General features: G+C 35.4%; 2 protein-coding genes across 2 annotated transcripts; one reads left to right on the plus strand and one right to left on the minus strand.

Annotated features, from left to right (window-relative positions):
* Positions 1 to 863: 863 nt before the first annotated feature.
* On the plus strand, positions 864 to 7,315 carry LOC130825863 (metal tolerance protein C2). Its single transcript, XM_057691308.1, has 10 exons — positions 864 to 1,454; positions 2,374 to 2,482; positions 3,441 to 3,480; positions 3,665 to 3,741; positions 4,706 to 4,794; positions 6,266 to 6,335; positions 6,468 to 6,506; positions 6,598 to 6,748; positions 6,858 to 6,947; positions 7,063 to 7,315. The coding sequence occupies exons 1-10, from the start codon at positions 998 to 1,000 to the stop codon at positions 7,162 to 7,164; spliced, it is 1,224 nt and encodes a 407-aa protein (XP_057547291.1). The 5' UTR covers positions 864 to 997; the 3' UTR covers positions 7,165 to 7,315.
* Positions 7,316 to 7,639: 324 nt separating this feature from the next.
* Positions 7,640 to 9,616, minus strand: LOC130825945 (probable L-type lectin-domain containing receptor kinase S.5). Its single transcript, XM_057691397.1, has one exon. It carries the CDS (start codon positions 9,614 to 9,616, stop codon positions 7,640 to 7,642), a length of 1,977 nt encoding a protein of 658 aa, XP_057547380.1.
* Positions 9,617 to 10,848: the final 1,232 nt, after the last annotated feature.

Below are 10,848 nucleotides of genomic sequence, written 5' to 3' on the forward strand. Positions count from 1 at the left end.
TAATTTAAAATTATTTACCAAAAAAAAATTTGACTCATCAACAAGTCAATAGCCTAAATCTAAATTATAATCTAGTCAAAAAATCATTTATCAAACAAGACCAAATTATTGTAAATTCTTAATATTGCTATGAAAAAAATAAATTAAATATATTTTTTGAAAAAATACTCTAGAATGCAATGAAATACAAACTTTGCAAGAACCATATTTTGCTTTAATTGGAGCATGCATAAGCGGATGTACGTATAGGCCCTAATAGGAGACTCGCCCCATCCTTGTCCCATCGGGGCAGGTATGGGTCCCGGTTTGATGGGTCATGGGGCGGGTACGGGTATAAAATTCATACCCACCGCGGGGATGGGGATGGGTTTTAGGTGATATCCGCCCCGCCCCGCCCCCCTCAAGATATGTACAAATATACAAATTTATAAATGTATGAAACTATGAATAGTATGATGTACAAGTATTAAAAATGTATTTATTTAACTATATGAGCTATTGGGCTTTGTACAATTTATAAATAGGCTTTGTTAAAATTGTTGGAGAGTTGGAAGAAGAATGCGAAATGAAATTGCATAGTGATGAGATTATTCTGAATTGATTTACTTTGGATGATTTTGAGTTGATGTTGAAATACTTTTGTTTTAGATATGCATTTTTGTTTGAGACTTTCGTTATGTGTTTGTTTGAACTTTGGATATGTAATTATTTGAGACTTTTGATGGGTGGTAGGGCGGGAATGGTTTTAGGTACAAATCCATTGGGACGGAGACGGGAAAAAATTATACCCGCCGCAAAAAAGGGGATGAAAATGAATATACATTAACAGATGGAGATGGAGATGAAAATTCCAATACCCGCCCCGCCCCGTTTACATCCCTAACTGAAGTCGGTCTTAATTGCATTTCACTCTTTTTTAGCGACTGCGGTGACTATTACTCATCTTCAGTAGAATTTATTACAATTATTCCCCCCAAATTTCTTTGAACCCTAATTAATGGACAATTCTAGTTCTAGGATTTACGATCAAACTTCTGATCCTAAATCCCAATTCTTGAAGACCACATCATTCAATTACAACTCAAATCAAACCCTACCTTCATCGGATCGGAGATACGCCTACTCCCGTCAATCTTCGTTTCATCAATTTGCCGATCCGCGAACTCCAACAACGATAATCGCTAACAATAGTTTACAAACGCCGGTATATTCACGGAGTGTTTCCAGCATTGATATTCCGCCTGTTATATATTCTGGAAATGAGAATGATTATCACTTGTGGAAAGATCCGGCGAAATTAGAGGAGAAATTGTCACTGATTGACTTAATTTTATCGGTGTTTCGTCAACTGAGGACTGGTAATCGGCCTATGAAGAGGTTGTTTTTGCTGATTTCGTTAAATGTGGCGTATTCGACTGCTGAGCTATTGATCGGTCTTCTTTCTGGTCGTGTTGGTAAGAGTTTCGCGTTTTTGTTTGCTTTTATGTGTCGAGAATATTGTTTTTGGTGGAATTAGTAACCAAATTGTGTGTTAGGCTGTTAGCTTGTGGTTTTATGTATATCATTGCCAAATATTTATGGTTTTATATAAGCAGGATCTTGTTGTTTCATCTCTTATGGCTTAGGAGTATAAGTCTTCCCGAAGTACAAACATTCCAAAAATTTGTTTATTTGAATTGGCTCACTAGTTTAAGTTCTTCCAGAAAAAAAGATTTGCATACACTGATTTTGTTGACTTGGCAAGTAATGATGCTCTGTTGCTTTTGAAATAAAGGGCATATAGAAGTCCTATAGTAGTGTAGTAGAAGACATTGTTATTGCTATAGGAAAGAGAGCAACCTAATTTAGAAATTGGAAGGTTAAGTTTTGGGAATTTGCATTATGGAGCAATGTTGGTTGTAATATTACATAATATAGTATTAGTTTTGTAGTGGTGATGGATTTTGTATTCCTTTGCTTTTTGTTTCACTTCAGAGAAATCAATCTAATACATGTTACTTCATATGTTGATAAAATGATTTTTTAAGCATTGACAAAGGATGCTTGCCATTTGCATAAAGTTCTGTTTTTTTACTTGAAAAAATAAATTTATTTCTGTTATTTCTGTTACTTAAAAAGGCAACATCCATGACAATTTCTATAATTTTCGTTTAATATATATATGTATGTTACCAAAAAACTGATAGTGACACCACAAAAACTTCCAACAAGCTAAAAGGAAACTAATTAAAAGACTAAGCCAAAATGATTGTCATTCACCATGGATGTGTTGACTGTTGAATGATACTTCAACTGTGATATCATTAATTGAGTAGGCATACTGTTGCCAGTTGCCACAAATAATGACTCAATTGTGATGTTTTTATTCCTCAGGTTTGGTATCCGATGCGTTTCATTTGACGTTTGGATGTGGCCTTTTGACATTTTCCTTATTTACCATGGCTGCTTCTAGGAGGAAGCCAGATCGAGTCTACACGTACGGGTGCGATGAAAATTCTGACTTTCTACACTATGTACTATTATGATTTTTTCGCTGAGGGCTGTTTAGTTTATTATCTTAAACAAAGAAAGTTCTGTGTTATGTTATCTGGTGTTTCTTTGTTATTGCATTCATATGTTTTAACTTCTTTTGCGTTAGTGGCTTATTTTTATACGTTGACAGTGGAGGCCTGGAGGGTAATGGTTGGTCTATTCTGAAATCTCTGGATAGTTTGCTTAACCAATATCTGAATGGAACATAAGATTTATACAATGGGATATTCTGACCTTATAACTTTACTTTATTATTATTCGAAGTTCAAAGCATACTAAGAAAAAATTCTGAAGGAAGAAAAGAAAGTTTTCAAAGGCTATATCTTTTCTGAATTCTAATTTCTTTCTAATGAGTGGAGAAGAATCTTATGAAAAAAAGTCCGGAATAGGTTATGAAAATATTTCAAATGTACATGCTGATAATATTATATCTATATTCAAAGTGCATAAAATAAACTAAATTGTGGCGCACAATCTATGGTCATTTGGAAACTTAAATTTTGGTGTATGAGAGACAGAGATATAGTTGGGCCTTTACCACCTTTTTTTTTAGGGGGGGAGGGGGTAGTAATGTATCCTTTCAGAAATGGTGATTTTAGGCCTCCTGAATTTTTTCCACAATAATGGTTGTGGAAAATGGTGTGTGAAATATAAAGTATGCAAAGTCTTGATGGAAACTGGAGTTTTTGAAAATATTTCTCTGCAAGATAAGTTCTCCTTTTTTCCTTACCCTCTCTGTGCATGTATATGAAAAATCTTTGTTTAGTGTAATGTTGGTGCGTGGTATCATATATTGCAGTATTGATGTGCCAACTTGTTGTTCAGAATGTCCAAGCTAGGTTTTATGGTAAATTAGTACCTCTTAGGTGCTACTTTCAGGATGTTAATGAAGTTTCTGTCTTTATCAGGTATAAAAGGCTTGAAGTTTTGTCTGCCTTCACAAATGCTGTAAGTTCTACATGTTTCTGAGCTTACCTTTTGCATGATTTGATTTCTTTTCGTTTTTTTGTTGTCTACATATGTAGCTTAGATCTATTTTCTTTGTATTTTCACTTGTTTTTTCATGTCTATTGATATTGAGACCTGCTCTAACACGGTGTTTAACACAAATTCACTCTGCAATTGTAGACAGCTTTTTCTTCTATTTTTGTCTTTTTCCTTGGCCGTGGAAGCGCTCCATGCATACATACAAGATGAATCTGAGCATAAGTAAGTTTATAGCGATATGATGTGGTTTTGCTTATGAATATTTTGAGATTAGCTGTTTTTTGTTTCCAAGATTGTTCTTTTTTTTGAATAGCTATACTTAATTACTCGATACTTCTGGTAATGGATTGCACTTGTGATTTGTAAAATAGCTTGGGGAAGGGTCCATAATGAAGCACATGTTCTACTAGGAATTATAATAAACAGGCCGGAAAATTTTTTATGTAAATAAGGAGAAGAGTTGAATTAAGACATATGACCAAGAACCTTACCACAAACAGTTGTCTGTGGCTTATTTCTTCTTTTTTCTGAGAAGACTGAAACAACTATTCTTGGAAAATCAATGAATATAGAAATTTTTTATTTTCATCGTTTTGGTCTCTTGATTTATCAACTTGCAGATTTTTTTCTTGAAATTCGTATGCTTAGAAAGAACTTTGTTTGTGTATTTTAGTTCTTCGTCCATTTGTTTCATTTTTTATGTACAATTTTATTCTACAGAAAACTAGATGGCTCGTGATAGATTGATTTGATTGAGGAAAATATGATGAATTTTGGCTGATAACTCTTGGACTCACTCAAGGATTAGATTTTTAGCAAAGAAATGCAGAAATTTGAGCGGATGCTCCCCTCCCCTTTACCCCAAAAATGTAAAAGAGGGATTCTTATTTGGGGTTACGTTGACGCATTAAATGATTTTCGTGGATACACACAAGCCAAAGACTATATCTGTTTACGAATGAGCTAAAATGAGCTCAGTCTTGTTTAAGCTCATTGCCTGTGAATCCTTTACTCTAGTCGAACCTTATCTTCCAGATGAAGTTTATATCTTTTGGTCCTCTTTGCTTACATGTTATTGCTAATGTGTCTCTTAAAGGACAACAAGTGACATTTTTCATTTTAAAGTTAACATACTTTTTTCTGTATCAATATCATAGTGATTATCATTTTAATTCTATACTTGCAGGCATTATCTCATTGTTTCTGCAGTGACAAATCTGTTGGTGAATCTTGTTGGTGTTTGGTTCTTTAGAAACTATGCTCGAAGAAATTTGGGTTAGTTAACTATTCTTTTGTAGTTGTCTTAAAATTCCTGTCTTTTTCATGTTCTGATTCCAGTACTTCATATGTGAATAACATTAATCCTTAGGGCCATTTAGGCATTACTGTTCCAAATATTAACTGCCAGGATCAAGGTTTTCTGGCATAATGTTGGGAACAGCACATCAATTATGTATTGCGTTGCCATATCTAGCGAGACATCGGCACCCTTTTCTTTCTCTTGCAGTGTTTCTCCTTGCAACTTTTTTCCATGCGAAAATTTTGATTACTTTGACCAAGTAAAAACTAGCCTCCATGAACACTTGTTAAGTTCTGGAATGTATAATTGATAATTTTTGCTGCTCCATGGAGCGTGACAAATTTTCTCGATTAAGGCATAAATTTACATGGCTTTTTACAGAGATTAATGGCGAGTCAAGCTGAGGGATCGTTGGTTTTGATAGCAGTTCTCCTAAGAGCTACTCCTGTATATACTATCGTATATATTATTATGAAGCAGTGTTAGGCTGCTAGCTGACAAATATTAAATGAGTACCCTTTATATAAACTTGGTTGTGTGGTACCTGTTTTTTTTTCTGTGATGGGCTTTCTATACGAGGGAGAAGTAGCTTGTGTTTTGTAAGGTTGCATTTTTCCGATGGTTTGAGGAGGTGTGGTTCAACCTGAAGTTGTGAATATGTTTACTAGTGAAAGCTTCGAAGCTCTTATGCGTACTTTGATAGATTTTTTGATGTGAAAATCAGTAATTGTTAGAAGTTTTATTTTATTTTGTGCTATGTTTATGACTCCTAAAAACCAGATTGAGTATTTTCTTGTCTTTTCCTACTAATTCTCTTGATAAAATTGGCCCATATTTTACATATGGCCTTCCTTTGTTGGGTATAAAATGATCTTTCTGCACTCCTTTGCTTCCCTCTTCTTTCTGATAAAGTCTTTAACATTACAATAACAATTTGTCATTCATTTTCTTCTTTTGTTATTTGTTTGTGTGTTTAATATATTCTATGTATGTTAACTAATTAGAGTGGCCTCATCAATGTTGCTAAACTGACATCTGTGGTCACAGCTTTGAATTGTGTTTTGCATCAGATATATTTATGTTACTTTGAAATATATTTAAAATAACTTAAATTTAAAAGGAAATCATGGTTCAACGTAACAACCTCTTTGCTATTATAACTTATAAGGGTAAGGTTGCATACGTTCGACCCTTGCAAACTTTGCCTAGGCGGGAGTCCCTTAGTGGCATTGGGGTAATAGTTTGGAATATAATTGAAAATTTTGAATGAGATGACAAATATTTATATTCTGTAATATACTTGTTAATTTCGGTGCGATATTGATGTTTCTTTTGCATCCTCTTTTTATCATTCAAGTTTTTGAAAAAAAGCTATGCCTATTATTGTTAAAGAATATGTTTTTTTTCCTACTTGAATAAATTTTGACGTAAAATATTCTCTTGTAGCTTACAGAAATGCTGAAGATATGAATTATCACTCAGTGTGCCTTCATGTGATTGCTGATTCTATTCGCAGGTTCTAAAACTCTTATGCCTGTCTCCTTTTTTCTTATCTGTACCAAACTTCCCCTTCATCTTAAATTCCATGTCACCCAAGTTTTGGATGTTTTGCAATGAAGCTAATGGGTGGTTTTAAATTATGTTTCAGTGCAGGCTTAATTTTTGCATCTTGGCTTTTGGCTCTTGGGTAAAGCTTTTTCTCCTCAAATGGTGGCTTCGGAAACTGTGTCTGTAACTTGTCTCCCTGCTTATACTAAATGTTCTATATGCTATTTCAGGATTCAGAATGCCGAAGTTTTGTGTATGGGACTAGTTTCAGTTGCAGTCTTTATGCTTGTAATGCCAATATTTAAGGCTACAGGTGGTATTTTGCTGCAAATGGCTCCACCGAGTATCCCATCTTCAGCAATGAGCAAATGTTCTAGACAGGTAATTGAATGCGTTCCTGTTGCTAAATGGTATTTTCGCTACACTCGACACTTGGGTGACACTGATGGTATTCGTTTCTTGATTCACCGTAACTATATGAATGTAATAGATTGCTGCTCTTGAAGAGGTCACAGAAGTCAACGAAACGCGTTTATGGGAACTGGTACCAGGTTATCTCGTTGGTTCACTCTCCTTAAAGGTAAAATTCTATAAAATTTCTATACCAGCTTGCATCGGAAGTTTTTTTTTTTCTTCTATTTGTAGCGCTTTTGTTTGTTCTTGATAAATGATATTGAATCTATTCATTCGAGCAGCTAAAAGCAGGAGTTAATGAAAAATCGATTCTGCAATTTGTACATGGCTTGTACCATGATCTTGGTGTCCAGGAGTTCACATTACAGACTGATCATGTCTGATGTACTTTTTTTCGATGTAGTTAACCTTGAGAATCGTTTCTTAATTCATTTTTTTTAGGATCTTTCCTCTTTTATGAAATACAACAATACATTCTTTAAAGGCTAAGCATTTATATTACTGATTAAAAGGGAAAGAAATCCCCTTCTTTTGTAAGTGAGCGTGTATTATTGTGGTTTCTTTACGGCCAGTAGCTGTAGATTGCAATTTGACGTGTCAGAGATTCTGTTTGTGAAATACTATCAATTAATTGATAGTCTTTCTTAAACAAATTTAAAGATAGTTTTTGACAAAAAAATTAATATATAGTTGTATTTTCAATGTGATAGGTTCTACAGTTGATTAATATTCTTCGATTTCTCGAGCCATCACAAACAAGCACACTAATTAATCAAAAAAAAAATGAGAAGCACAAACACCTTGAAAATATTTACATACATGAGCGAGAAGGTGAGTAGGAACATGAGAATCCGACAGTCACCTTCCATCCAGGGTAGTTATAATACTGAGCACTCCTCCGCTAGACGAATCCTCATGGGTGAACGAAGGAGAAGGCGCTGGCCACACAAAGGCAGGTTTCTCGAATGGGACTTGTGGTAAACTTGCTTCCCCTATTAGAACCTGCATAACATAACCCATTGATGGCCTTAAGTTTGGGTTTGGATTACAACAAGCCAAACCCAATAAAAGCATGCATTTTGCCTGCCTCTCGTCACAATTTCCCTTCAATTTAGGGTCAATGGCATTACTAATCGTCCCCATCGAGTAATGTTGCCACACCCAATCTATGATGTTTTGGATACTCTCATCGTCCTCATTTTGACTTCCGGGTTTTCTCCCTGAGGCCACCACTAGTGCAAGAACACCAAAGGCAAAAACATCCGTTTCTGTGGTAGCTTTTCCCGTTAGGAATAGCTCAGGAGCCATGTACCCTGGTGTCCCCGCAATTTCTTTTGTGGAATAATGAGTCTTCTCACGCTTGAACATCCGAGCTAGTCCAAAATCACCGAGTCTAGCATTGAAGTCGGAATCCAACAATATGTTGCTCGCTTTGATGTCCCTGTGTAGTACTCTTTTTAAGCACTCATTATGAAGATAATCCAAAGCTTGAGCAACACCACAGATAACATTGTATCGCTTCTTCCAACTTAGTGTTGTATCTTGTGTCGGTTTCGCCTCACTTAACTTCCCATCCTCGCCATAGAGGAGCGTGTCTAAGCTTCGATTGTGCATATACTCGTACACCAAAAGGAGTTCTCGGTCCTCATAACACCACCCAATCAACTCCACAAGATTCTTATGATGAAGACTTCCAATGGTGGTGACTTCAGCAACCAAATTCTGTAGACCTTTTGGGGTGTTTTTAATTCTCTTAACCGCCACTAACCGTCCTTCCACCGTCCCTTTGTATACTATCCCAAACGCTCCTCGCCCAAGTTCACGATTCTCACTGAAATTCCCGGTTGCACCCTTTAGATCTTTGAGCTTGAACTTCTTAGGACCCACTCCAGAAATGATCGGTAAATCATGACCATCAAGCTTAGGTTTTCTTTTGTAGCAGAAGAACAACCACCCACCAAGTACTCCACATAAGGCGAACACAATGCTCACTGAAATTATGATCCAACCCCATATTGGAATCTTCGGATCTTCACCTATGTCATCGATGGAAAAGTACCATTCTAGAACACAATTACGTTCAACTGATACTGCTCCGGTTGAAGCAGAAAACCCGACATATACCTTTCCCACAAGATACTTGCTAAGATCGATATCAGAAATCGACAAAACTGGAGGATCTGCCAACACAAAGTGCCCTTTAAAAACAGATATATTCATCGTTTTTTTCACACCATCATATAAGATCATCGCAGTGAGATTTCTCTCACTCGCAATAGTGATGCCTGTACTGTTCAACGAGGCTTTATTTCTCGAATTTATGCTGTTGATGTTCAAACCAACATGGTTATTATCAAGATCATCCGGGAAGCTCTTTTTGGTGTCAAACTCTATTGCAACAATGCTTCTATGAGAGGATCCATTGGTACTAACATTCACTATCCCTAGCCATTGACCCATGCTATTATGAGGGACCTCCATTTCTTCCGTCAAGATGAAAGCTAGCCCGTCACCAGGGGCACCAACCCGATTTTTCACAGGCGATACGTTGAATACAAACGTTGAGTTAAAAGACGCCACTTGTTTTTTCTTCCACAGCCTAACAGGATTTTTGTACAAGATTCTTCCTGATAGATCGGTGAGTAGTGTGTCATCATTAAGATCATATGTTACTTGAAGAGCCTCCTTCACTATGGCCGAGTTTCCTTTGTCTTTGAAATCTCCTTTATATTCTTCAGAAAAGTCTGGGTATGTGAGATTCAAACACGATGCACAATTTAATGCACCAAACGATACCAACAATGTAAGAACGAGAAAACGACAAGATTGTGCCATTGCCATGTTCATTAGGATTGTATTTCTGAGTAAATACAATCACACAACTATGGTATATTGCACAACAGAATGTCATCAGGCTTGCACCAGATACTTAATAGAAGAATTTTTCATGATCAACAATTATACTTTATTTGTTTGAATAGGTAGTTGCCTACTTGCTTGGCAAAATAGATATAGAATTACAGTAAACGATAATATATCATTACCCCAATGCCGTTGACTGGCTCCCACGGGTCCCACCTAAGGTTCGGAGGGTTGGATGTGCGCAGCTCGCTTGTGTTTGTGATTACAAAAAGGTTGTTTCCGATTGAACTTTGGTATGACAAACATTTTTTGTAACTTCACGTAAATAAGAAGTGCACATGATTTGATGTGTCATTTTATTTCGGCTTATCTGAAATAAGGGACACATGACAGCAACCCTGAACATGTATTTAAATGCTTTAAACTTCATGCTTTGATCACTAATGAATCTCTTGCTATTTATATATTTTTCTGATCTGAAAATATTTTTCCAGAAAATTGTTTGAAGTTTTCTACATTGTGAACTGCCTTAGGCTATTTCACCATTTTCTGCAGAATATTCAAATCATTAATAATCTTAATAATAATTCATCTTAATACATTTGTGTTACTCAAATTGTCTATCCTGAACTAGATTTATGATTTTTTTAGTTTCGGATTATAATAAAATGTATTAAAAGACTTATTATATCATGTGCACTCTTATTTATACAAAGATGCATATGAATTATGATGTTTGTTACCATGATAATTAAAAGTAATATATTTTTATCATCACTAATGAGTAATGACAAGGTTGTGTTGTGTATGTAGTACAAAAACAAGGACGCAATGTTGTATCTCGATTGTATTGTAAAGGTTTTTGAGATTACCGCAACCGAAATATAGACCGCATTGAAAACAAAATCATCTGTATTGGCCGTGAAATGCAGTTTGCGAGTATTACCGCGACTGTGATCGAAACCGTATTTTTGCACTATGTAGTCTACTGTGTACATCTAATCCCTAAGTCCACCCCCTAAATTGTATTTGGGTATTGAAATGTTTTTGTTTTATAAAACATCAACATCAGTTAATCAACTCTTTATCTTTTACAATAACCAATTCAATTCCTTGACAAGAGTTTTTGATTGGATTTTTCAGTTTAATGTACAAAACAATGAAATGTTCAACTTGACAAAAAAAACTTTAACATGATCTTTGAT

The sequence above is a fragment of the Amaranthus tricolor genome, chromosome 10 (assembly GCF_026212465.1).
Source record: "Amaranthus tricolor cultivar Red isolate AtriRed21 chromosome 10, ASM2621246v1, whole genome shotgun sequence".
Taxonomy (NCBI): domain Eukaryota; kingdom Viridiplantae; phylum Streptophyta; class Magnoliopsida; order Caryophyllales; family Amaranthaceae; genus Amaranthus; species Amaranthus tricolor.

Bases quoted from the DNA above. Each gene is read 5' to 3' on its own strand.
- LOC130825863 (XM_057691308.1), top strand. From the start codon at position 998: ATGGACAATTCTAGTTCTAGGATTTACGATCAAACTTCTGATCCTAAA. The intron at 2,483-3,440 runs GTGCGATGAAAA...TGTCTTTATCAG, and splicing joins GATCGAGTCTACACGTACGG to GTATAAAAGGCTTGAAGTTT. The intron at 6,336-6,467 runs GTTCTAAAACTC...ATTATGTTTCAG, and splicing joins ATTGCTGATTCTATTCGCAG to TGCAGGCTTAATTTTTGCAT.
- LOC130825945 (XM_057691397.1), bottom strand. From the start codon at position 9,616: ATGGCACAATCTTGTCGTTTTCTCGTTCTTACATTGTTGGTATCGTTT.